This window comes from Gopherus evgoodei, chromosome 1 (assembly GCF_007399415.2).
Source record: "Gopherus evgoodei ecotype Sinaloan lineage chromosome 1, rGopEvg1_v1.p, whole genome shotgun sequence".
In the NCBI taxonomy this organism is placed as follows: Eukaryota; Metazoa; Chordata; order Testudines; family Testudinidae; genus Gopherus; species Gopherus evgoodei.
The window spans coordinates 230,184,499-230,212,168 of record NC_044322.1 but is presented as its reverse complement, the minus strand read 5'-3'; the positions used below and the strand labels follow the sequence as shown (position 1 = coordinate 230,212,168).

The 27,670-nt window shown below is 47.4% G+C and overlaps 1 protein-coding gene across 2 annotated transcripts in view; it reads left to right on the top strand.

Moving 5' to 3' along the window:
• Window positions 1-27,063, top strand: part of LOC115637528 (rho guanine nucleotide exchange factor 5-like) — a 46,085-nt gene extending 19,022 nt beyond the window's left edge. Inside the window, exons 1-15 of one of the 2 annotated variants that reach the window (XM_030538857.1) lie at window positions 2,391-2,472; window positions 5,083-9,649; window positions 12,075-12,126; window positions 12,502-12,566; window positions 12,904-13,166; window positions 14,571-14,731; window positions 15,800-15,952; window positions 18,168-18,297; window positions 19,042-19,116; window positions 22,141-22,230; window positions 22,743-22,894; window positions 23,679-23,840; window positions 24,410-24,480; window positions 24,929-25,033; window positions 25,392-27,063. In XM_030538857.1, the coding sequence (XP_030394717.1) occupies window positions 5,095-9,649; window positions 12,075-12,126; window positions 12,502-12,566; window positions 12,904-13,166; window positions 14,571-14,731; window positions 15,800-15,952; window positions 18,168-18,297; window positions 19,042-19,116; window positions 22,141-22,230; window positions 22,743-22,894; window positions 23,679-23,840; window positions 24,410-24,480; window positions 24,929-25,033; window positions 25,392-25,546 (6,189 nt within the window). In that variant the 5' untranslated portion in view covers window positions 2,391-2,472; window positions 5,083-5,094 and the 3' untranslated portion in view covers window positions 25,547-27,063. Of the gene's footprint in view, window positions 1-2,390; window positions 2,473-5,082; window positions 9,650-12,074; window positions 12,127-12,501; window positions 12,567-12,903; window positions 13,167-14,570; window positions 14,732-15,799; window positions 15,953-18,167; window positions 18,298-19,041; window positions 19,117-22,140; window positions 22,231-22,742; window positions 22,895-23,678; window positions 23,841-24,409; window positions 24,481-24,928; window positions 25,034-25,391 lie in introns of those variants that run through there. The other variant, XM_030538847.1, reaches the window with a different exon arrangement.
• The last annotated feature ends 607 nt before the right edge of the window (window positions 27,064-27,670 follow it).

Below are 27,670 nucleotides of genomic sequence, written 5' to 3'. Positions count from 1 at the left end.
AGTACCTTGGCATCATCTGTGTTTGTCTGCTAGGGAAGTCCTCTCCTTTTCAATGAATTTGCAGTAGCAAATAGCTCCACTTCCCTTTTTCGGGTTTTACTTTCTAGGGGTGCAGATAACATCAGTTCCAAATGTTTTTTATTCCTTCCTCCCCGCCACACACACACACCTCTGTGTGTTTTGGGACAGTGTCAAATTTCAAGTCTGCTCTGTGTAGAAAAGTCAGTAATATTAATAGCAGTGTAGCTGACAGTACATTTTATTTCTGACCTGATGGAATGTTCTGTGTTTTATGCAAATATACCAGGAGGACACAGGTTTCTGGAAGAACTGCTTTGATTTCCAAATGCAAGACTGACATTCACTCAAAGGAAGCCACTCTAGCAGGAGTGGCTGTACACAAACTAGTGAGATAAATGCAAGTGATGACAGCACATTCTGTTACAGATTGGGTCAAGGAGACAGAGTCATGACTGGAGAAACTCCTGTCATCAGTTGCTCCCTTCAAACCCCACCCAGTTCCGTTCATCAACTACCTGTGGATACCTGCCTCTTCCCTGATGCCATCTTCTGTCACTCTGCTCCCCTCTATGTATCTCTAGGGGCTAGCACTGTCCTCTACCAGGCTAATCAAGGAAGTAATGGTAATTAGTTGCTGGTCCCATTGCCAATACAGGGCACATACTGCATCATGCCATAAGGCAGAGCAGTGGTACAGTGAGATCAGCAACTTAATCCAGTTGCTTCTGGAGATTGGGTGGCAGGCCAGCCACGCCACCCATTCTCTTGGGACAGCCTAGTAGAGCACAATCAGCCAGTCTGACATGGGGAGAAGCAAAGGGCCATAGGCCATTCCCTAGGAATGGCACCAGGCAAGTGTGTGGGTGTGCATGTGTGAGAATGGGAGAAGAAATCAGGGCCTGGGGAGGGAAATGATAGGTTGTAGAGGTAGAAAGGCAGACCCTGATCCAGCATGGCCCAGCCTGACTCTTTTAGAGTCCTTAGCAAAAGGTACATGTGACTGGCTCAGAGGTTCATTTTCTTACCAAAAGCAGACAAGTTTTTCTTTCCTTTGTGTTTCATTATAAAAGGTGTGCACAGCTCTTAGTGTGACATTTAAAACTAGCAGATCTGCTGTAGGAGGACCACTGACCCTGGTGAGCTGTGAAGGTTTCCGTCTGCCTCTCCCCCACGCTCCTCATGACGCGGGGGTGGTGTTAGGTGTCTGAGAAGCGCTGGAAGCAGAGAATGGAATGTGAAGCAGTAAACACAAGACCCCACCCTGAGCTAGTGAACTCCTAGAATTGGGCTTGGCTTGAGAAGAGGGAGGGACCGGAGAGCAAATGAAGAGTGAAGTAGGCTCAAAAGCTCCTACTAGGAGAGAGATTTTCATCTCTTAGGTTGCTGCTCCACTGCAAAGGAAGGGCAAATAGACCAGCCATCTCAACCAGCAGTCTGTTAGCTCAGCTCTGACAGAGACATTTCAAGGGTGGAGCAAGGCTTTCCCTGCCAGGTGGTGTATTTCAACATCATGGGTGTGTGCGTGTGCAAACTCCACTGTGCCTCAGTGCAGCTGCCAGGTCCTGCGGAACTGGAACAGACAGATAGCACCATGTGTTCCACACACCGTGCTAATGTGTGTATGTAGTTGGGGGAAAAGAATCTGGGAACCTGTTGAATCAAGGTAAAGAGGGCGGAGAAAGTTAGAGCTTTTCTAATTTAAGGAGAGTGAGAATCTTAGGGCTTGTCTACATCTGGAGACATTCCTGATTAACTGCACTTAGGACACTCTTATTCTGGAGTGCCCTGTTCCTGTTTCCTTTAAGGGCTCGTCTATACTTGAAACTTGTTTCAGGTTAACTTGGGTTTCTTGGAGATGAATTGCCTTGCATCTACACATAAGTTTGTTTTTAATCATCTGCCATCTGGCCCTGCATTAGTAAACCCACTTTAGAAGCAAGTTCACTGACACTCAGGATGAATTTTCCCACAATTAAAGTAGGGGTGGAAGTTGTGACAGATATGGTGGTTTCCTGCCATATCCTTGGGAAACCTTATTGATTTAAATGTATGTATAATTGGGAGCCAGTTGTTGTATGTAATTCCATGGGGGAGGGTGACCCACAACTCCTCCAGGAATTAAGATGAGAGAGAAACTGTGTGTGGTGTGTGTGTGTGTGGGGGGGGAACAGCAGGCTGTGATTAGGCAAATTCTGTCAGCTTGTACCATTTCCAGGGAAGTGCCAGCATCTGGAGAAGCTCAGGTATTGGTTCAAACTAGATTCTGCAGAGACTGGCAGACAAAGAAAGGACTCTTGGATAAATATCCTAAGTTTAAAGTGACTCAGGGCCTTCTTTCTGATTCAGTAAAAGGTTGGGACCTCCTGTCCATGGGTGGCCCCAATCCTTCCTGGGAAAGGTCAGGAGAACTTTGGCCAGCTGAGACTACATAAGACTGATTGATGACCTCAGGTAAGCTTTTAGCACATACATAAGAACTTCTATTGTTTTTTGTTTTGTGTGTAATGCTTTCACCTTAAGAATAAATGTGCTTGCTTATAAAGGGCCATGTGGTAACATATAGCTGCTGGCAATTATGTTGTTTATAGTCTTCAAGGAGAAAGGAAAGTGAAGACTTCAGAGAATTCTGGCAGTCTGAATAACAGCATAAAACTGTGCAGCCTGGAAGAATCCTGATCAGGGAGGAGAGAGATGTGGATCTCCATACATGATCTATGCTTCTGCATGGTCCTATGCTGAGGTCTTGGACTTACTTGCCCTCTGTGGAGAGGAATGTGTCCAGGCCCAAGTCAGCAGAATGCCCAGATCTACAAGTGGCTATCAGAACAAATTAAGGAGATGGGGGTGCTCCTGGGACCAGAGGCAACAGAACTTTCCTTAAAGCATGAGGGGGAAAATGAGGCCTCACCCTGGGCAAGCCAGAAGATGGAGTCTCATCAGGGAGCCTGGGCCCTTCCACCTGCCTGGAGTGCGGCCCCCGGGAGCAACCCCTGGCCCACGTCCCTGCTCCCGAAGTTCCCCAGACAGGGCAGGTGGAGGGTTTGCAGCATCCCACAGCTGCTCACATGGCTCTTACTACAACTCTGCTCCAGTGTCTGGCTTGGGGTCTGAAAAGCCACAGCCAGGCCATGGTAAGCCACCCGGGCAGCTGTGAAGAGCCGCAGACCCTCCATCTGCCCTGGGCATGGACCTGGGCTGGGAGCTATTCTTGGGCTCCCCAGGCCACTCTTACCTGGACCAGGCTCCAGCTTCCAGCCTGGCCAGGTGGCAGGGCCTCAGAGGGAAGAAGAGAGGCAGGCCTGTGGCGAAAAGTGGATGGGAAGGCCATGGCCCCTTAGCCATCCCTGCTTAGGGCTCAGTTAACAAAGGAAAGGAGCTCCTGTAGGGTAATAGAATTGTGAAGAACACTAACAAGACCTTAGGGAGAATTTGCATGGTCTACAGCTACTATGAGGAGTAAGACTGCATTTTTGCCAAAGAGGTCACCTCTGAAGCCAGTCATATTGTTGACATCAATTAGGGAACATCCACCCCCAAGATGCCGAGCAGGAGAGATTGATCCAGACAGCCAGCATCTCTGATCCACTAAACCCACAGGCAGAGAGAGTGGACAAATCATCCTCCCTCCCACTGAATCACATGCAGGGAACCAATGTGTCAGTGCTGGAGAGGGGACCTCTTCCCATAAGTATTCTGTGCTATATTACAATACAGCTGTGAGGGATTTAAACACCTGGTTCCAGGTACTATCTGGTTACCACCATGTTTAGCTACTGTCTCGCCACACCTCTTTTAGCCAACCCACTTCCCCTTGAGAGTGTAGAAAAGCCCTTATTACCTTCCATTCCTGTATGGGAACACAGATTTTCTTTGACGCTGCTGCCACCCCTGCCCCAGTGAAATAACCTGATTCTGTTATGAGAGACTTCCCTTTCCATATACACTCATATCCCACTCGTGCACTCCAATAATTCCAGCTATAGCCTTGGCACAGACTTCTAACACGATTCTCACTCTCCATGCACATCCCCAGTCCCTCTGATATCTCTCTCTTTACACAGAGAGGGCCCAGCCCTGAATGTTCCTGTGCACCCTTCTTTCCTTGCAATGGCATTGTGAATTCAATTTCCTGACCTTTGATTCAGAAGGGTTTGGCAATATGCAGGGAGGGAAGAGTCATACATTTGCTTATCCGATTTGGGGTCGGGGAGGAAGAAATCCCAGCTCTTTGCTGCTAGAAGGGCTGCTATCCTAATTTTTTTCAGTGAGAGGTGTTATCTGATGGCTCTGGAGACAGGACTGGGTACAGGGGTTTTTTACTTGAAGGGGTATGGGATGATTGCTGTAGCCAAGAATGGCAGGACAGCTCATTCGCTGTCTGGAGGGTTTGACAGCTGAAAGACAAGCTGGGGTAGGAGGTTGGTACAATTTTGTTCGGCAATGGACCTGAAAAGACTGAGATGGTTGGGCATTGCAGAGGGGATTGTACTGTGGCTTTGGCATGATGGCGTGGTACCCAACACAGGATGCATGCAGCAGCTTAAAAGCAGGTCTATTTTCCATTGTTTTCATTAGAGGAGCGGTTGGAATATTAGAGAAAACATTCCAGGGATAACAGAAGTATGGGAAACTGCTGTGGCTGGGAAGAGAGACCCATTTCAGGGTGGACAGGGATGGGACAGGCCATGGCCCAGACAGGTAAAGGCAGTAGATTAGAATCTTCCTTGTTTTTCACACATACTCCCCCTACTGCTGTCAGCGGGCTTCTCTGGTGTAAGTGAGGCTGAATTAGACCCATTCCTTTAGACCAGCCTCTTGAGCTGCAGCCCAATATTACACCAGTTTGATTTGTTGCTTTATCACATTACAAACAATCTAATTTGTCTTCTACCATCACCCCCACCATTACAGTTTCCTGACTCCCTCCCACTCATTGGGTATGTGTTTCACTTCTTTTCCCAGACACATTAGCTTCTATCCTCAAAGCTCCTTGGGTCAATCCACTCACAGTTTCCAACCTAGCCATTTTATAATATACAATATTTGTGTTCTCATTTACAGGATGTCTTACTGATGGAATCTGAACAAGCCAAAGGGGGAGACCCCTTTCCCCCAGCAATCAGCAGCCCTAGTGAGGAAAACCCTGATCCTACACCAGCCAAAAAGAAACATGATGTCACCACTGAGTCTGTAGAGATGAGCACTGAGCTGCCTGGCTCTGCAGAAGGAGCACAGATCTCCATTGCCCAGGATCCTCTGAGGCATCTCTCTGCTGGGGAATCAGCAGAGATGTGTGGCAGATCCTCTAACCCTGTTCTGTCAGGACTGGAACAAGGAGAGAGAGATCTAAGGCACCAGAGGGGACTCTCAGAGTGGGAGAAAGAGCCTACAGTACAAGAGAGATCTTTGGAAAAACAGAGATGGGATCACTCTTCGAACTCTGAACAGGGAAAATCAGCTCATCTTGAAAGCAGTCAGTATTCTTCCTTTCCCAACACAGTCCCACAAGCAATAGCCGCTTATGACAAAAACCCACAGATACAGTCTCCAGCCCTTCAGATTGAATTTCCTCAGGATCAGAATCAGTCTCTGGCATGTCATACTGCTGTCCTCCAGGCACAGCATAAGGAAACCTCAATGACAGACACTATCCCCATCCAGAGGGAACCAGCCACTAAACACTTCATGGTGTGTAAAGACATTTCAGAGGTTCATTGCAAGACTGAGACTTTGCATGATGACACTATTGGAGATCCCCCCTTGCAGGGGTTGGATGTAGCAAATGGGACCAGCAGAGAGCTCCCGCCAAGTACTGAAGCAGTGGCAGGGACGGACGAGGAGCCATCTCCTGGAATGGATGCAGTAGGCAGGATGAATCCCATGCCTTCTGTAGATAATGATGAAAAAGTGGGAGGCTTACAGAGAGGGAGAGAGGCTACAGACTCTTCCTCTTCACATCACCCACCCTACCCATTATCAGATGACAGCCAAGGAAATTCACAGCTGACAAGAGGAAATGCAGATGGAAAGAGGGTCCTGTCATCCCATGAGAGAGGGAACAATGCCTTGGCCACAAACCAGAAAACAGAAGTGGCTGCTAGGCAAAGTCCATCTGGTTCTATAAACCTCCTTCTGGAGGAGGAGAAAGGAGCAGATAATGGAAGAGCAGAAAGCAGCACTGAATATCCAGGAGAGTGCGTCTTCCACATATTGAATGCTGCAAAAAACACAGAGCAGGAGGAGTGGCAGCATGAGCAGCTAGAATGCGGGGAGGAGCCAGAAGAGGAGGAGCAGTCGGAAGAGAAGCAGCCAGAGCTGGAACAGGAGGAGCCAGAATGGGAGAAGCTAGAGAAGGAAGCGAAACCAGTGCATGAGGCGCTAGTATGGGACAGGGAAGATCAGAAGGAAAAGAGGTGGGATGAACTGGAACAAGAGCCAGGGAGGGAAGAGGCAGAGCAGGAGGCTCCACCACCAGCACTCAGTCCAGCATCACCTTCTCTCTCCAAGCAAAACTGGGACCTCCATGATGAGGGGGAGAGCATTTCCTCAGCTGAGGGAACAGGGCTGGCCCTTCTGCCCCAGGAATCATTCTCCAAAAATCAGCGTTCTGGTGAGGATGAACTATCCAGCATAGTGTTGAAGGCCTGCATTGGAGGAGCAAATGAAAGAGCTCAGCCACCTGCTGTGATAAAGTCTGAAAGTCAGAACCCAGCGGGTGGGAGTTCCATGATGCACTCCCCCACTTGTCTCCCCAGTGCTCAGAGATGTGGCATGAGTGTTTCTGACCCTTTCAGCTCCATTTCTTTCAGTGGCCAAGATTGTGAAGAAACCTATCAGGATAACAGAGCCAGTAATGGTGAGGATGGCCATAGTGATGGAGATGGAAGGACAGTCGAGAGCTTTGATGATGGAGGAACCATATCTCCATTATGCAGAGAAGTAACCACAGCTGGTGCAGGGAACCCAAACTCTTCTGGGACTCTGGACCCTTCTTCTGGTGCCAGGAACTTGGGATCTTTTGGTCGTGCAGATCCTCATCCTGTTGCAGAAAACCCAGCATTTCCCAGCCATTACGATTTCACTCCAGCCACACCATCAGAGTTCAACTTGGCAGCATCAGCGGCTGGCCAGTCTCAGGAGGATGCTGATGAAAGATCGCAAGTGAGCCCTGTGGGATGTACTGACCTGGACAAAGCACCAGTCTCTGTACAGGACACATCCAGACAGACTTCTTACCTGCAGGAGGCAGCTTCTAGTGAAGGAGCCTCAGTGATTACCAGCACAGAGAGTGTCCAGACTCCTCATGGGCTGCTTACACCTGAGAAGGGCCTTAATGAAGACCCAATTACCCAACCTTCCATCTCCAAGGCTTTCAGAATTCCCCTTTCAAGGCAGAGCCTGCCAATGGACAGAGATGAAGTAGAATCTACTCCTGCAGCTCCAGCTACAATGCATCTAGAGGCATCCCAAGCACCAAACATGGCTCTCGCTCCTGCAAATTACCTGGAGAAAATCCAGAGGCACCAAAAGCCTCCAACGAGAAGTTTCGTTTTCCAGGGAAAGGAAATGGAAGCAAACATGGTTCACACAGCACAACAAAACCCTTTACTTGATGAGTCACATTTGAGCTTAGAGGTGGAAGTGCCAGGAACAGGAAGTGCCCTTAACGCTGTACCACAGCTCCCAGAAGAAGCTGTAGTCCTTGTCCTAGAGCAGCACACACAGCCTACTAATCCTGAGTCTGACTCCAGCTCACCCCTGGCTCCTGCACCTGACGCCAACCAGCTCACCTACCCTCCAGCGCCTGTGCCCGACTCACCCCTGGCCCCTGTGCCTGATGCTGACCAGCTCACCTACCCTCCAGCACCTGCACCTGACTCACCCCTGGCTCCTGTGTCTGATACCGACCAGCTCACCTACCCTCCGACACCTGCGCCCGACTCACCCCTGGCTCCTTTGCCTGATGCCGACCAGCTCACCTACTCTCCGACACCTGCGCCCGACTCACCCCTGGCTCCTTTGCCTGATGACACCCAGCTCACCCACTCTCTGGCTCCTGTGCCCAGCTCACCCCTAGCCCCTACACGTGACACCGACCAGCTCACCCACCCTCTGGCTCCTGCGCCCAGCTCACCTCTGGCCCCTGATGCCACCCAGCTTGTCCACTCTCCGGCACTTGCGCTCAGCTCCCTTCTGGCCCCCATGGCTGGCGCCAACCAACTCGTCTACCCTCCATCTCCTGTGCCCAGCTTGCCCTTGGCTCCTGTGTTTGATGCGAACCAGCTCACCCACACACTGGTTCCTGCACCCAGCTCGCCCCCAGCTCCTGATGCCACCCAGGTCGCCCACCCTCTGGCTCCTGCACCTGATGCCGACCAGCTTGCCTGCCATCTGGCTCCTACACCCAACTCGCCCGTGACTCCTGCACCGGATGCCAGTCAGCTTGCCCACCCTCTGGCTCCTGGCTCGCCCCTGGTTCCTGTGCCTGATGCCACCCAGTCTCCAGCTTCTGAACCTGGCTTGTCCCTGGCTCCTTTGGCTGATGCCACTCAGCTCACCCACCCACTGGCTCCTGTGCCTGGCTCGCCCAGCTCGCCTCTGGCTCTTCTGGCTGATGCCTACCAGCTTCTCCAGTCTCAGTCCCTTGTGCCTGACTCCAACCAGCCTCCAGCCCCTGCACCTGATATTGACCAGCCTCTGCCTTCTGTATCTAACTCCAATCCACCTCTAACCTGTGTATCAGATTCTAGTCAGTTACTGGCCACTGCCCCCAATTCCAGCTGCCCTGCCCAGGCTTCAGCCTCTGCGCCTGATGCTGACAGCCTTGCTCATGCTCTGGTCCCTGCCCCTGCTGTGACAGATGGAGAAGACAACCCCTTCCTAATGCAGATGACCCACGAGAGAGTGTCTGGTGCCCAGTGGGATCCTGTCACCTCACTTTCACTGGATGTGGTGGACACCAGTGACTCAGGGGTCACTTCATTGGCCGAGAGCTCAGATTTTCCCTCTTTGGAAAATGAGGCACCCATGGGCCACTCTGACAGAAGCCCTGAAGCAATGGGTCAGCACCTGGTTACACACTGTGGAAAGTCCACATCTGATTACACCTCCAGGCCCTCCTTGGGAGGGTGGGGAACATCCACAGATTCTCAGAGTAGAAATTCACCAGAGCCACCCTCACTACTAGCTTTCTCCAACCCAATCCACTTCCTGCAGTTCAGCCCTCCATCGCCACCAGCCATCAGAACATTGTACCAACAGGATGCAGTCTTCGAGGAGCCCCAGTGGGACCAGGCACAGGCAGGCCCCACCAGCGTGGATACAAGGAACACAACAGGCCCTGCAGTGATGATAGAGAAAGCAGATGGCACTAGGACATGCAAGCAAAAGATAGAAGGGCAGGGAGAACCACTTCACCTTGCGACCCAAGTGAAAGAGGAGTTGGCCAGACATGCACCCTTGGAGAAGTCATCAAGTTGGCCAGATAAAAAAGTCATCAGGGTGGACATGAAGGAGCGGGGACTCAATTCAGGGAATCAGGAGAACGCGAACAAACGCCGAGCAAAAAGCAAAGACTGGCACCGGCAGGGCCTGAGGAGGATGTCAGTACTGCCAGACAACTTACAAGGTGAGACCCCCTCTCCTCCTAAGCCCTCGTCCAGACTAACCCGCGGCATCGGCGGGTTAAAATCGATTGCTCGGGGATCGATATCGCGTCTAGTCTGGATGCGGTGTATCGATCCCCGAGCGCACTTACATCGATTCCGGAACTCCATCAATCCAAACGGAGTTCCGGAATCGACACGGAGAGCCGCGGACATCGATGCGGCGCCGTCCAGACTGGTGAGTACCTCGATTTTAGAAATTCGACTTCAGCTACGTTATTCTCGTAGCTGAAGTTGCGTATCTAAAATCGATTTTAATTCCTAGTCTGGACGTGGCCTCAGATACCAAATCTCAGCATAAAGCAAATGATGGAGGAGTGAGGGAGTGAAAATAGCTATAACCAGAGAATAGCTAGAAACATTTCCAAAACTATCCACACACAGCTTTGCCAAAGCCTCTCTATCCTGCCCTACCAGCCCCTTGCTATTTCATCCTGGGCTCCCCTCATAGCTCTGCTAATGCCCCTCAGTCCTGCCCTATGGAAATATACCCCCTTGTCACTAAAATTGAGCTGTATTATTGGGGTTTTCAGAGATAAAAAGCTATTATATCAAGTGAGGACTGCCTGTTTGACAGCTTTGGACCACTATTCCCATCACCACTCTCCAGACTGACCAATACTAATAATAGCTACCAACAGCACACCCAGCTCCCATTTCACTAAATCAGTCCCTCCTCAACTACTTGCCCAGTATTTCTTCTCACCATCTTCCCCGCCTGCTCTTCCAGCCTTCCTTCTCTCCTGCCTTGCCTGCCACTGAACCCCCGTGGGTATGTCTACACAGCATTTTGGAGCAAGCTTCCCAGCGCCGGCCAACAGACTTGGGTTAACAGGGCTCACACTAGGGCTCTAAAAATATCTGTATAGATTGCTCTGAAGTTGTGGCTTGGGCTGGAGCCCGGGTGCTGAAGCTTAGGGAGATAGGATGGGCTTCAGAGCCCAAGCTACCACTTTAAAGCTCTGTCTATACAGCTATTTTTAGAGCACTAGCAGGAGCACTACTAGCCTATGTCTACTGACCTGGGCTTGGAGGCTCACTCTAAAATGTGAGCCGCACTCTGTGTAGCCGCACTCTGTCCTTATTCAGAGTTCTAGTCCTTTTCCTCAGCCATGCAGTGGTCCCACTAGTATTAACCTTTTCACAGTAAGCTATTAGCCTTTGAAGCGTGGAGGCCTCTGCTGCCACCCCAAGGCTGTTCCATGTCTGCATCAGATCCAGTGTCCTGTCTTTGGTGGAAGCTAATGATGAATTCTTTAGACAAAGGCATAAATCCCCCACAATGCACCTAGCCAATATTGTACTTTGTGTGTATGAGATCTCTATGCCCTTTATCAATACAGATATTGAGCTGGGTGAAATTAGTGACACTTTTGGCATATTTTTGCCTCAACTCCTCTTATGTTTTTCCACACTGCATAAATACTGGTATTTTGGGATACTGGAAGTGTTCTTACATTGAAGCCACTTTGGTTCAAAATATTGCACTTCTACATTTTTGGCCCCAAAGTGGAAAAAGTTAGTGATAATAGTGGTTCCCTTCCTGGGCTCTGTTCTCATCTCTGCCACCAGCTGTTCTTAATAATCCTTTGCCATATATATATATATATATATATATAGTTCTTTCCTCAGATTTAGGCCTCTCCCAACACCATCCATCAAAGGAGGTAAATATTTTCCCCATTCTACAAATGGACCCCTGCTTCAGAAAAAGAGAGAGTGACTTCCCAAAGGTCACCAGTGACTTAGTTTCAGTATCAGAATCAATAATGAACCCAGCTCTGACATCTAATCCCATGCCTAATTTACTAGACCACAGTGCTCCCAACACATATGTATAGGGTGATTTTCAGAGGTGTTAAGTACTTACAACTGTGAAGTCAATCAGAGCTTTGGGATCTGAACATCTCCAAGAATAAGGCTCAGATTTTCAGAAATGATTTTCGGTGCGTCAGGTGGTGGATGCCCAACTTGAGGCACTTTAAAGGGGCCCCGATTTCTAGAAAATGCTGAGCAAGCCACCCACACCCTGAAAAAATCAGGCCCCTTTCAGGCACGTTAAATTGGACACCAAAGTCATTGTCACTTTTGAAAACGCAGGCCTCTTCCCATTTGGTGGCTTGGAAAGATGTGTGTATGAAAGACAAGAATTATTGTCTAAATGATGGGTATGAAGTGTTAAGTAAGTGCCAAGTATTGTTAAAGCCATGAAGCTGTAAAGCCTGGGGAAAAAAACCTCAGGAGAGTACTGGTCCCAGTCCCAGGCTACCACCTCTACATAGGGTTTAGGATGCGATATTTGCATTGCACTTGGCTACTTGGAATCTCTCTCTCTCGTGCTTGCTGTCTTATTGGCAGGAAATGGAATAACCTCTCTTGTCCTTTCAGAGGAGGGAGCACACAAGGACCAGCCAACCAGCTTAGACACAGTTATACTTCGGTGAGTCTCCCATTTGCTTCTAATCCCTTGCATGTGAGATACAGAGGCCCAGAACTTTCCATTGATTCCTTAGCGACCCAAGAAACAGACAACAGAGCAAAATGCTCTCTGAAATAACGACCCCTGCCTAATCTTCATCCCAGGCTGCCCATGCAATGGGATCCCCTTCCCCAAGGGGCAAGAGGGGAATTCATGTCCTTTTACTTCTGAATATCCATCAGCCTGGCAACAGTCCTTTGCAGTAGAAATAAGGAATGCAGACTTTGAACTTGATGGAGAGAGAAGTCCCAGCTGTTCCAGTTAATTACTGAGATCTGAACAAGCTACATCCAGTTCAGCAGTTCTTATTTTCTCCTGTCTCCTCTCCCCGGACAGAGAGAAGAAATCTGCAGCCACACTGGATAATTTCAAGCGCCGACAGTCCAAACTGATCAACTCCTGTAAGTATCTCCCACCTAGGTGCTTTAGAAAACCCCAGCCATCATCCCCCCTGTGGAGAACTGAAAAAAGAGGGGATCTGCAGCCTCCTGCTACAGTGAAATTAGGTGGGAGTATCAGTGAGAGAGTATAGAGAAGGCCATGTAACCATCAGCATGTAATGTGGTTAGAGATGTGAAGAGCTATGCTGGTGATAGGTGCATTATAAACACTATAGGCTCTGACATGTCCATTTGTCTTAGACTGATTGTACTGAAACAGTAATGGAGCCCTCTCCACATAGGGAATTCAGTAGTCACTGCTTTCGAATGAATCTGAATTACTGGCCTCTCTCCACAGCAGGGTTACTCTATCAGGAGTACAGCGACGTGGCTCTGAACAAGGCAATCCAGAGCCAGAAGAGAGTGGATTCTTTGGCAGAGGACTTCGAACTGAGTTCTCCAAGCTCCCCGAGATTACGGAGGAAAGTGTTGTCTCAGCAGGACTCGTATCTTCAACGTCTGTCAGTCTCATCCAACGCCTCCCTCTGGCAGGACATCCCCATGATCCGAGGAAGCAGAATGCTGCTGAACATGTCCCGAGATGATCAAAAACTGCAGGAGGTAATGGATGGATGCTGTAGGCAGAAGGATGGGGATTGGCCAGGTGGGACAGCATAGATGGATGGACAAATTAGAGAGCATGAATGCATGATACAAGAATGCAGATGGGTGAAGAGGAAGAGAAGTTATCAGCAATGTGTATCCAGGTTAAAGGGAAGCTTGGTACCTGTGATTATGAGCGAATTGAACCCAACATACTAAGGGAAAGGCATGCAAGGGTAAGGAATGGGGTCACGGAACCCAGCAGTACATGTTATGAAAACAAATTTGGAGGAATTAAGAAGTTTTGTAGAGCAAGGTACAACAGAAGAAGGATGCATTAGGGACATAAGCCTGGAAGGGACCTCCTGGGTCCAGTCCCCTGCTACTAAAATAGACCAAGTGTGGAAGAAGCTGGAGGACCCTAAAAGACAACATTAATCAAGGCTCAGACTATAATTCCTCTAAAAAAGAATGCAAGGTTCAAAAGTTGGCCATTGTGTGCAAAAGAGGCTCTGAGGGAACTGCAGGCAAATTCAGAGAAATGGGGTAGGAAGGACAAGGGAAATCAAGATGAACTGAAGGGGAAGCAGTAGGACAAGAGGATCCAGGGAAGGAGGAGAAAATTAGAACTTGGGGGAAATTTAAGAACCCTGATGGAGGAATAAAAGGCAGAACTTAGGAGAGCAGACAACTTGTGAGAAACAACAATATGAGGGTGTGCTAAATAAAGAGAAGCCCAGGAAGGATGAATCTCTGGAGAAAGAATAGGACACGGGGATGTTGTGATTATTTCTGTTTAAAAAAAAAAAAGAGGGGGGGAGAGGGCAAAAAATAGATACTACAGTTCCCAGTCAGAGTTGATGAATAGCTTCAAATCACACCATAAGCTTGTCTTTCCATCCCAACAAATGGATAGATGAAGAAAGAATAGACATGGGATTCTCAAACTGGGGGTTGTAACCTCTCATGGGAGGTCATGAGATTATTGCATGAGGGGGATCACCAGCTCTCAGCCTTCACCGCCAACCCCTGCTTCACCTCCAGCATTTATAATAGTGTTACATATTTTTTAAAAGTGTTTTTAATTTATAAGGGGGATCACACTCAGATGCTTGCTGTGTGAAAGGGGTCACCAATACAGAAATTTGAGAACCACTGGAATAGACTGATGTCCCCATTGATCTCTGCCAATCTGCCTAGCCCCAGGCCTCTCACCATCATTAAAGCACCATCTCTTTATGCTGCCTGGTTAGAGAAAGCTTGGCTTTTTTTCCCCCATTAGGAATCAGCAGCTACACACCACCTACACTGGAAGCCAGGAAGGTTCCTGGCCTTTGCCCCTTCATTGTCCTTCAGTGCCACCTCATTTACATCCCTCACAGACATGCCTGCTATGCTGATGCTATGTCCCTTTCTCTACAGGCCAAGTTCGAATTGATCATGTCAGAGGCCTCATACTTGCGCAGTTTAAATGTGGCAGTGGATCACTTCCAGTGCTCATCAGAACTCCAGGCACTCCTCACCAATCAGGAGCGCAAGTGGCTTTTCTCCCGCCTTCAGGAGGTGCGTGATGTCAGTGCCAGGTGAGTCCAGATCCTTCACTTCACAGACACGGGTGGTCTCTGAAGTGCAGACACAGCCCAAGGATGGAAAACAAAGATCAGACCAGTCAATAGCCCCCTCAATCCTACTCCACGTGTCCATTCAGTCCTGGGACACACATTCCTTCCTCAGACCCTGGAATGAATCTTTGTCCTCCTTTGGGTGAGAGAGTGAGTCAGGTAGTCTTGTTCATTCAGTGTGGTGCATTTAGAAATGGTGGCACATTTGTACAAACAGAAAATAGCAGGAGAACAAAGAATCTAATATGTCACTAACAAGACTATAGGTCCCACCAAACCTGGCCTGAACCAAACGAGAATTACCAAGAAGGAGACTTTGGCCCAAATCTAGCACCAAGCAGACATAACCCAGAACCCATCATCCAGCTGACCCACTTTAAGAAAACTAGAGCCACTATCTGGCAGATCCCAACCTGGCTCAATCCAGCACCAGCCATAAGCCTGAACCAGAACCAGTGCCACCACATGCCAGACATTTTGGTTGGTGTACATTCTGTATCTCGGAGCCTTTATGTTTCTCCTGTAAGGCTTGACTGATTGCATGTCCTTTGGTGCTAAGCAGCTGTAAACCGGACTTCACAGCAGCTGAAATCCCTTTTGCCTTGATGATGTATTTTGGTATTCCTCAGCTTTCTTTCACACTGGAAACCAAGCCACCGCCACCAGACCTCTGCTGTCCCTCAAAAGTGGAGAGGAATCTTGTGATTAGTATGTGGGCCTCACACGTAGCACAGCAAGGGAAGGAGACTGGTGACTGATAGAGACAAAAGGACTTTTTCACTTTGCTTATACTCTCCAGTCTGTCTGTATCCATCTGCTGTCTCTTGTCTTATAGCCAGAGTTTTAGCTCCTTGAGGTAGGCACCATCTTTTCGTTCTGTGTTTGTACAACATTGAGCACTGTGGGGTCTCGGCCTATGACTGTGGTTCCTAGGTGCTATGGTAATGCAAATAATAAATAATAACAGCAACTACAGCCCATTAGTAACCGTGTTTCTCTCCTTTCATGCCGACATATGGGACATTACAGTTTCCTCTTCGAGCTGGAGGAGAAGTTTGAGGAGAACATGTTCAACTTCAACGTATGTGACGTGGCTCTGAGACATGCTCCTGAATTCCGCAAGGTGTATCTACCATATGTGACAAATCAGACCTATCAGGAGCAGATTTTCCAGAAACTAGTGTAAGAACGCTGCTTTGTTCCCGTCTCACCCTCTGCTCTCCTTGACACACCTCATAAGTGCCATTTATCAGCCAGGATAGAGCTGAGCAATTAAAGGTTGCCCCCAGGTAGTCATGCCCCATCTACAAGCATGGGTGTGTGAAAGCAGTCAGAGGCTTCCATCAGTGTTACAGAAACCATCCAATGGGAGGGCAGGGCTGGGAATCTCCAGGCTCCTCGAGTTTAACAGCCATGGGAAAGGAAAGACTAATCAGCATCTGATTCTACCCCTTGTTGGAGAAGGCAGAAACAAGTAATTGCAGGTTCATACCACCCCATTCTACTGGAAGAGGCAGATACAACTGGCTGGAGGATTCAGTTCAGCTTGGTTGTGGAGGGTAGAGTAGAGCAGCTAATGCCCCCAGTGCCACAATACCCCCTGCAGGAGAGAACAAATTAGAGCTGTAGGTCACTTCGATACTGACCCTTTATGGGGAGGAACCTCTACGCAGAACGAGGCTGCCTCAGTAACAAATCTCCCACTGCTATCTCCATACAAGAACCCAGTCCTCACGGAAGCTGCACACATACTGCCTTCCTTCTTCTCCTAGGGAGGAGCACTATCTAACAGGGCCACCCCTTGTACTCCCTCTCACTGCCACCTAATACTGAGGGAGGCTGCCTTGGTACTGATCCCTCCCTTCCACCCACCAGCAAAGACTCAATTCCAAACAGAGAGGGCCTCCAGGATGCTGCCTGTGCTCTGGGGAAAGGAGGGAGGAGGAGCACACAGGCATTGCCTCTGCCTCTAGGGAAGTGCCCTAACCCATTGAGGGGGAAATTGGAATGTGGCTATTCCCTCTGTAGGGAGGAGTCTCCCTGTTCCAAAGGGCTCTGTCTCACCAGGGAACAGCTTCTCTTGCCCACTAGAAAAGGGCATGAACAGGGAAGTGGCAAAGTTTGCAGATACAAAATTATTCAAGATAGTTACGTCGAAAGCTGACTGGGAAGAGTTACCAAGGGAGCTCACCAAACTGGGTGACTGGGCAACAAAATGGCAGATGACATTCAACATTGACAAGTGCAAAGTAATTCACAATGGAACATATTATCCCAACTACACATATATAATGATGGGTTCTAAATTTGCTGTTACCATTCAAGATCGATTTTGGACTCACCATGGATAGTTTTCTGAAAACTTCAGCTCAGTGTGCAGCAGCAGTCAAAAAGGCTGACAATGTTAGGAACTATTAAGAAAGGAATAGAAAACAAGACACGATCTCATAATGCCACTGTATACATCTATGGTGCACCCACACCTTCAATGCTGAGTTCAGTTCTAATCACCCCATCTCAAAAAGGATATAGTGGAAGTGAAAAAGGTTCAGAGAAGGGCAACAAAGATTATTAAGAGTATGGAACAGCTTCCAGACAAAGAAAGACTAAACAGATTGGGGGCTGATCAGCTTAGAAAAGAGAAGCATAAGGGGGATATGATACAAATCTGTAAAATCATGAATGGTGTGGGAAAAGTGAATAGAAAAATGTCATTTACCCTTTTCCACAATATAACAACTAGGGATCAGCTGATGAAATTAATGGTCAGCAAATTTAATACAAACAAGAGAAAATACTTTTCCACACCACACACAATTAACCAGTGGGACTCATTGCCATGGCATGTTCCAAAAGAATAACTGAGTTTAAAAAAGAATTAGAAAAGTTCCTGGAGGATAGATCCATCAAGTGGTATTAGCCAAGATGGTCAGGGATGTAACTCCATGCTTGGGACAACCTAAACCTCTGACCATCAGAAGCCAGGAGGGGAAGACGAGGTGGATCACTCCAGCTGCTCTATTCTGTACACACCCCCTACGGCTCTTGTACAGGCCACTATCAGAGACAAGATACCGGGCCTGTTGGACCACTGGTCTAGCCCAGTATGGCCGTTCATCTGAGGAAGGAAGTAGATCCCTGTTATGCCACCTCAATATTACTTTCTCACTGCTACCCTGCTGAGAGACCCAGTTCCCAGAGGGCCATCCTGCACTCTACCTCTTCCCCAGCAGAAGGGTTCAACTCCATTGAGAGAGACAGGGAAAGAGCCTGTTCCAAGATAATGGGGGCTCTGCTGCTTGGTCATATCAGACTGTGATCCTGCCCCTCCCCTTGTGGAAGGCACCACCACTTTGTTATTCTGTACAACTCCTAGATTTTTCTGTCTCTCTCTCAGGACTGGGAATGCAAGGTTCCAGCAAGTCCTGGAGAAACTGGAAAGTGCCGCTGTGTGCCAGCGCCTCTCCCTCAAATCCTTCCTCATTCTCCCCTTCCAACGCATCACCCGACTCAAACTCCTCCTACAGGTAATAGCGTTGTGGTCGGAGAACCTTTTGGTTCCAGCCAGGGAATCCACTCTCAGACTTCCATTCCCCATCCCACACTATTAACTCCTCCCTCACTGCACACTCAGACACAGGTCACTGCACAGGAATCCTGTCCAGGCCCAGAGAGGGAAAGAAAGGGGAGCCAAGGGGAACAGAAGAGAAGTTTGCCTGTTCAATGGCTTGCATAGCATGGTTGTGATAATCTTTGACAGTTGCTCTGACACCAATGCTGGCTGTTATAAATGCTTACAGGCTCCCCTTCTAGAGTTTAGGAGTTTTTAATGCACAGCCAAAGCTTTAAAAATACCTTGAACTGCTCTTGGAAGCAAACAGGAGCCAATGTAGTGTGCTCAATGTGCCTTCCTGTTGGACAGATAGAAAGAAGTATCAAACAAATAAGAACCATGTTGTTGTACCTAGGCTGTTTTGTGCCATGACTTGTGTTCATTTCCCCCCCCTACAGAAGTTATTGCATATGATATTTGAGTCTACTAGTACACTTGCAAAGACAGGAGCTGCATTCAGATTCCTGTGCTCGCTGGTTATCCTGATCCCCTCACGCTCCCCTCCTGTCCTGGCCCTCTGCCCATTTCTCCCTTGTCATTGCTCATCCTGTTGTCTCCCTACACCTGCCTCCCCCATATCCACATGCCCATCTCTTTTGTCCTTGAAGTCTATTCTCTCAGCCTCCTTTCTGAAACACTTTTTATGGTTGTTCTTCAGAATATATTGAAGAGAACCCCGCCCGAGTCGGATGAAGAAGTGCAGGCCACACAGGCTTATGATGCACTGGAGAAGGTAAGGAGCACCAGCCCATTCTCCACTAGCAGTGTTATTGCCAACCTGCCAGTGCTGCTTTAGGCAGTGAACCAAACAGCTACAGGGACTCCCACAGCATGGGACTCCCATCAGAAACAGACTGAAATGCTCACATGATCTTACTGCTCATGTGCTAGTGCCACATGCTCTTGAAGAGTTAGCAGTGAGCCAAGGGCAAGAGCAGGGGCTGTTGGGCACTGATGATGTCACACTACTTTCTTTAAAAGCAGCAAAGAATCCTGTGGCACCTTATAGACTAACAGACGTTTTGGAGCATGAGCTTTCGTGGGTATTCACCCACGAAAGCTCATGCTCCAAAACGTCTGTTAGTCTATAAGGTGCCACAGGATTCTTTGCTGCTCTTACAGATCCAGACTAACACGGCTACCCCTCTGATACTTGACTACTTTCTTTAGTTTTCACTCTAGGCATTCTCTCTCATGTACTGATTGGCCATTCACTCCCTTTGTCTTTCATTTAGCTCACTGGGTTTAAACAGAAACCTCCATCACAGTTCAGGGCAATTGCACTTGTATTTCCCCTCTTGCGGTTCCAGCCAGGGCACTCACTCTCAGGCTTCCAGCTCTGTAGCCATCAGGCCTCTCAGGTAGAGACCTACGGCTCAGTCCCTCCTGACCATGGTTTTGCCAGACTGCAGTTTCCTGCCTGTAAGGAGTTCCCCTGCAAGTCAGACTGCCTCAGCAGACTTGCTTTGCGTTCTCTTCAGAGGCTATAAACAGCCAAATTGCCCACAGTTACAAGCTACCCCATAGTCCTTTCTAAACAAGCACATTTCTTAAGGTGAAAGCATTACAGAGAAAACATTAAAAACACTAAAGGAACATACCTGCATTGTAAAAAGCTTACCAGAGCTTCACCCCCTAACCTCCCCCCACCAAATCCAGCCGGGGCTGATGAGTCCTTCAAACCCCACCAAGGGGTCTTCCTGTGGTTACAAGTTAATAACAACTGTTAAATTCAGGGGGGAGCTTGTTCTAAACTATAAGTCCCTCCTTTTTGCAGCTTAGAGCTTTGATCTTCCTATTCTAAGAATAGATAATCAGCAGACAAGGGGTTTCTCCTAATGGCAGAAGGTTGAGTCCAGAGGTGGGAATTTGCATTCACCTCCTCCCAAGTATTTCCGAGAAAATTCACTCAACTTTGTTTGTCCCAAAGGTTCCTTCTTGTCTGGCATATTTTTTAAAGCTTTGAAGCTTAACATACTATTCAGGGTTTATGAGGGTCACATCTCCCCCCTAGAAAAGTTACATACAATTCTGCAATAATACATAAACTTTGCATCTTTAATGCAACAAACTCTGAAGCTACTTCATTCAATAAGGTTTTTCAAGGATATTGCAAGAAACTGCCATATCTGTCCCATCCGCCACCCCTCCCCCAATATCATGACACTCACATACCACTTGCACAATCATCAATCCTTGTGCCCTACTCTGTATCTATTTAGATTGATGCTCTCAGGTGCAGGACTGTCAACTACTTTGTGTTGGTACCATGCCTGGCACAATGGGATGCCATTCTTGGTTGGTCACTATGCACTATGGTAATAAACAAGATAAATAGGGCAATAATTTGAGTTCCTTGAAGAATCATGATGCCGCTCCCATCATTGCAGGTATTCTCCACCCCTGCAACTGCTCAGATCATTTTTTGGACACGGTGTGCACGCCCTCCTATGCAATCGACCACTACTCAAGTCTCATAGGACTGAGTCTCCCCAGCACAGCAGCTATAGAGCACGGGAATTTGGGACCATTAGGTGTGGGGAAGAATGTCACACACTGAATCCAGCACCTTGCAGCAAAGTGGGTCCTAGACAGTACTTGAGCTAGTCCTGTCCATTGGAGTGTTTCTCCCTTCTTCTGTAAATCCACCTTGCCGTGCACTATTAGCAGCTGCTGGGTTTCAAGCACATTAGACAGCTCTGTATTTCAGCCTAAAAAGGATAGGGGGATAGGGAACAGATTTAGTGGAGCAGGAGGTGGGTCAGGATGATGCAAAGGTGGGGTCTGTGGTTAAGTATTATCTAATAAACCCCCAGCTTCCTGTATGCTTGAGATACCCCCTGTAGTAAGTATTGCTCCCAAATGACCAGTGACTTGACCCAATTCCCAGCAGGCAACAGTATTTTGATGCACCTACTGCTCCCCAGAGATCCTGGTATTATTGTAGCACCCAGTATCCCTTTGTGCCAGGTGCTGTACAAACAGAGGACAAATAGACTGTAAGCTATTTGGGGCTGGAACAAAGTATACAAGACAGGAGACAACAGATAGGAGCACAAGGAAACAGTAGCATGCTAGGCTGTGATCTTAATGCACCAGCAGCCTAACCATTGTTGAGTTTCTTGTAGGCATCACCAACAAAGGAGGGACTTGAAGGTGGATAATGAACTAGTTCTGCAAATGTTTACAGAAGTGCCACCTAAGCTTAAAAGGGTTTGTTCGAAAATTTAACAAGTGGGCAATGGAGGTGGACAACCAATCGGAGGCAGGAGTTGACCCTTTGATACTGAATGATAGGTAGTATCATGATGCTAGCTAGGGTGGGGAGAGGCTGTAAAAGGCTTTTAATGTAGAAGACAAGTAGCTTAGGTCTGATGTGAAACAGAAGAGAGGGCCAGTACAGCAAGGCAGAGGGAGGGGTGTCATGGTCAAAGCAACAGGCTAGGAGAGTGCTCTTTGCAGCAACATTCTTAACAGCTCTGAGCAGGACCAGACTGGATTTGTCAAAACCAGACCTGCGGAGGTTGCAGTAATGGAGACATGATGACAGCACTCCTCACTCAGAGCAGAGCTCAATATCAGGGACTAAATCTCCACAGTGAGTAAAAACTGTTTGGCCGAGAAAGCACAGCATCCATCCACTCTTTGGAAAATAAGGTTCTGGGAGAAAGAACCCTGAGAGCTGTGCCATCTACACCTACTTTGTCCACTCCTAGTGGGCAGCTCCCAACCACCTCTTCCTCCTTCCCCTCTGCAGCTCATAAAGGACTGCAACGAAAATGTCCAGCGCATGAAGAGCACTGAGGAGCTGATCTACCTAAGACAAAAGATTGATTTTGAGTGCAAGGTGAGAACCCACCCACTCTGATTTCTACTTTAGTCCTACCTACCTGACCCAACGCCACTAACCCATCACTGCACACACAGTCTGTCGTCTCCCACCCCATCCTGTATTTTCCAATACATGAGGAGCACTGGTGAACTAATATAGAGCACTGAGAAAATAGAGTTGCAATACAAGGTGAGACACTCCCCCTGGGCTGCTCAGTAACCTGACCCACTCTTGTACATCAGCCCAGCACCTCACTCCTGTACAAGGAGGGGAGCAACAGCCGATTCTAGTGTCTACTCCCCTGCATTATGCCAGGATGACAAGAGCTGAATCTACCCAATTCATCTACCTCATCCTGGAGTTGGAAGCAGCGGATTCAGGTCACAACTTGCCCACCTACAACAGGGGAGATGAGAGCAATATCAAACCTCACCTTACGCCTTCAACAAGGGGTTCCAGGTAAACTCCAGCCCTAATGCACCAACTTCCATGGGTATCTGATCATGGCATTCTTCCCTGTCTCACAGATATTCCCACTGGTCTCACAGTCAAGGCGGCTGGTGAAGTGTGGTGAGCTGATGGCGTTGTACAACACTCTGAGCACCAAGGGGAAACCTACCACCCGCCCCATCTACCTGCACCTCTTCAATGACTGCCTGCTCCTGTCCCGGCCCAGGGAGTGAGTCTCCCAGACTGCACCTCTCACTGAACTCTATAATCTCGGGTCCAGAAAGGGGTGGGGATGTTGGTGAGGCAGCGTCCCTTACCCATCAGATTCCAGCCAGCAGATGACAACCTTTATTGGCTAGACTGCTCAGTTTAGCACTCTCACATCTCATGAACAGCCTACAAGGTTCATCATGCAGTACCTTCACTTCCAAACTCTTAATTATAGCATTCTTATGTCATTCTACATATATTCCTCCCCTTTGCACCTAACCTCCTTTATGCTTCACAGCATAACTTAGTTCAATCTAGTTTTGTTCAAGGCTAACGCATTTCTTCCCCAACCTGTTTTAGCTTAAGGTCTGTATGGATGACCAGAGAATCAGTGGGAATATGAAATGACAAGAACCTGAAACCTGAGTAGTTGAGGGAAAAGGATTCTTTAGTCCAGACTCTTTTTTTAAAGTTGTAAAATATTTAACCAGCATCTGATGAACACTTGTGAGAAAAATGGCCTGTGACAGATTCAAACAATCCTGTCCCTTCCATTGAGGAGTAAGAAAAAAATACTGTTCCAATTCTCTGGTATTCCAAGAAGACCTCTAGCAAAAGCAGAGAAGAAGATGAGACTTTACAGGTTTAAGGTGGAACTCCCCCCCTCCCCACGCACACCACTTTTAAACATTCTTGACCTATCAAAGCAGCAAGAAAGGACCCAAACCCCAATGTTTTATCCATGTATGTCACTTTTAAAGCTAACACACAGTTTCTCTAATTCCCCTTCTCTTTCCCTTTAGGGGTGGGCGCTTTGTCGTGTTTGATCATGCTGCATTTTCAGATGTACTTGGGGAGAAGTGTGAGATGAAGCTGCATGGGCCAAACAAAAATCTTTTCCGTCTTTTTCTCCTCAAGAACAACCAGGGGAAAAGAGTGGAATTCCTCTTTCGCACAGAGACACAGTAAGAGCCAGAGATTATTCCAACTGAATCCTAACACCACTTATACATATGGTTGCAGCTGCCAAAACTCTGTACCTCTCTCTGCTGCTTAAATGCCCAACACCCCCCTGCTGCTTTTGAGACCTAGAGGACGTTCTCTTACAATGAAGTTGAAAGCCTCCCACTCCACTTTCCAATTATCCCAAGGTGCTGTCATCTTGACCCCTTAATCCCATCCACTGAGCCATCTTTCTCCACCTTGTCCTGTACCCTTATCCTGTTCCATACCCACTTCTCCGTTACTCCATTGAACAACTACCCAGGCAGATATCTCAAGCTCCTATCCCAGACACAGTGTTATCAACCCCCAAAATGTAGGAAATCATTTTTTCAATCCCTTTCTCTTCTCTCCTTCATTTAGGCCCAAATTCTCACTAATCCTTCACTTTCCTCATTTAACATCCTCTTTCACTTCCCCAAGACGTGGTGGCAGGCACTTTTTTCTCCAATCCCTCCCTACACCCCCCCCCCCAATATCCCTGGCTGCTTCACTCTTATTTCTCCAGCATCTGTATTTTGGTATTTTCCAGCAGTGAGAAGCTGCGGTGGATCTCCGCTCTGGTGCCACCACGAGGAGAACCAGATCTCTTAGAAAGCCCTGGTGAGACTGCTTAGGCGCTGCTGGAATGGGTGGGAGGACTTGCCTAGGGGGCAGAGTTGTGTCCCAGTGAGGAGGAAGATATAAGGGTAACATGAATGTAGGAGTGAATCTGAAGAGGAGCATTCATCCTCCCCTTTACTTATTTTACAAATGTCAAACTTGACTTGGTTTTTTCCCTCATCTCCAAACGATGCCCTTGAGTCTTTGTCTTCCCCATCTCCTCCACAGCTTCAGACACTCATCACAGGTGTCACCCCTAACACAAGCACTCTTCCACCTCCCCACTTTTCAGATGCTGGGCCTCACCCTAAAGCTGTCTCCCTCACCCCTCAGGTGTTGTGCCTGACCCTCATGTTCTTCCTTCCTTGGGGAGAATGTGGTACCCAACACTTGCAATCCCTCTCATCCTCCAGCTTGCTCACGCTCTCCACCCCTCTCTGTCTCTCAGACTCACCTCAGGTTCAGTGCATACGGACATACAAAGCTCGGGAGAATGACGAGCTGGCTCTGGAGAAAGCAGATATCCTCATGGTCATGCAGAACAGCAACGATGGTGAGTGGAACAAACGGTGATCTTCTTGGATAAGGGGGTTGAAAACTGAGTCATCTCTTTGATGACAAGGCCATTAGGCTACTATATAAGGGATGAAGAGGGAAACTTTCTTCTCAGAAAGCATCTTGCTCCTGCCTATAGGACTGGGAGGAGATTCTCCCTTGCCTGCCTATTATCTGGGGTCTCAATTAGACCATTAAACAAATAGACCATGTGTCTTGAAGGTTGCAAGGGGATCTCATTTTGGCTGGTGTCTTGTTCTAGCTTGTTCAGTTAGGATGGGGCTTTTTTGGGGTGGGAAAAGGGAAATCTCAGTCAGTTTGTCCGATGTTCTCTGTGTCTGCCTCCACCCCTGCAGGCTGGATAGAAGGAGTGAAACTTTCAGATGGAGAGAGAGGCTGGTTTCCCTCAGAGCATGTGGAAATGATCTCCAGCAAACACGCACGCCAGATGAACCTGAAGGAGGAACAGCGTGTGAAGAATGCCAAACAGCAGGTCTTCTGCAAGAAATAGGATTCTCCACTTCCTGTTGCACCCTGTACAGTCTCTCTGATATGGAGAAACCTGACTTAAGAAACCCTCTCTCTACCACATTCTGGAAGAAACAACTCTGCAGAAATAAAAAATGAGCACTTAGTACTGTCAGACAAAGTGCTGCTTCTAAAGAAAGCAGGAATTCAGCCAGGAGTAAATATATTCACTTCTACTTCCTCTGTAGTCATGGTGAGACCAAGGAAGGAAAAGAAGCTGCATATATTGCTTGCTTTGTAGTAGTGGGGAGGGAACATAAGAGAGGAGAGGACTGGGACTCAGGACTCTTGGAAATCTGTGCCTGATTTTGCCACTGACAAGATGTGTGACCTTGGGCAAGTCACTTCAGAACTCTGCCTCAGTTTCTCCATCTGTAAAACGGGGATAACACTTACCTACCTCACGGGATGTTGTGAGGCTAAATTCATTCATATTTGTAAAGCTCTTTGAGTTCCTGAGAAGAAAGGCACTATAGACATGTAAAGCACACTGTAGTTAAGGTCAAGAAGAGCTTTTCATTTCAACCTCTTCTTAGGGTTCTTTAAGTGGTTTTAATTTCCACATATTTTCATTTAAGATAATATATAATGGGCCAAATTTTCTGTTGATGTAAGTGGGTACAATTCCATTGACTTCAACGGCGTTCTGCACTTTTATACTAGCTCAGTTTAACCCAGTCTCAGCAAAAGATAAGTTTTAGATAGTATGAGAGAAATCCATTAGCTAGGTGAGCATGGGGAAAAAGAAATTTTTCCCTCTAAAGTGTTTTTCAGACTTTCTTTTGAAAAAATTTTCAAAAATAATTAGTGATTTTTGGGCGCTCAACCTGAGATACTTTGAAGGAGCCCGATTTTCAGGAAGTTCTGGGCACCTGCTTTGGAAAACAATGTCCCATAATCACTAGTCACTTTTGAAACTCTTGACCAAGATTATGTTTTACCATGTTGGCATACGCTCTGTACTTAAATTTAGTTGTTCTTGAATGGCAGGAAAGTGGAACTGCACTGCGTATGCCTAATCTATTATAGCAGATGTGATGCAACACGCAACATTTTGCACAATTATAAAACATAAGGAAATCTATAAACTATAGAAATTTTTAAGCAAAACATGTAACTGCAGTTTGTTATGGTTCCATTTCTGTGCAAAGTCATCAGGTTTTAAGTGCAGCTGGAGAACACTGCTTCAAACTGTAAAATATTTTTTTCTTCTATATTAAACAAAGGAGGGTTTTTGCATGTAATTATGCTAAAACAACATCAAGGTTGAGAATTTAAACCCTGCAAAGTATGAAAGCAACACATGTAAACTTCTTGCTTTTAATGTATTTGAAGAATTATTGACCTTTGTATCTCTGGATCTTTGTAATATTCTTTTGATTTCCCTGGCATAGTTTGTTCCAGACTATTTATGCCAGTCATTGAACTGGATTTACTTTTTTTTTGTTTGTTCGTTTGTTTTGTTTTTAAGATTTTTTTTGACCTAATAAACTTATGCACTTCTCCAGTTAAGATATATAAGTTTACCTGTTCCGTTGCAGTTAGCTTATCTTTTCATAGGAACCATAAACTCTGTGCCTGTAAGAGTTGCCAACATTTGAACACTCCCCTCACTCCCTAAAACTAATTTTTCATATATGACTACCTTCCCATAATATTTCAGCTGGATAAGACTTAGCTTTTTTTCTCTGCATTGACATCTTTCTTCACTTCTACAGCAGCCATGGCATAGAACATTATGTGGTGTGACTAGAATGAGATGATGCACGTGGTATGGAGGTTACAGGAGCAGTCATTTGTCACCAGTATACCAAGATGACCTGGGAGGATGACCTATTGAGAGAGGACATTTAGTATACACCATACTCATACTGAAGGACAAGATGGTTATGAAGTACTGCTAGCCACAGACTGTACAGTGCCTTCTTAGAGAGAACTAAAACTGACCCTAGGTCCACTTTTAACAGCTGAAATCAGTGCTTGGAAAGGGGGTAAAAGTGAGTCCTAACTTCAGACTGGAGGTAATGACAGACTAACAAAGGTAATCCTCAGCCACCCACCTAAACTTCTATCATAGTCCAAATACAAGATTCCAAACTTCATGCAT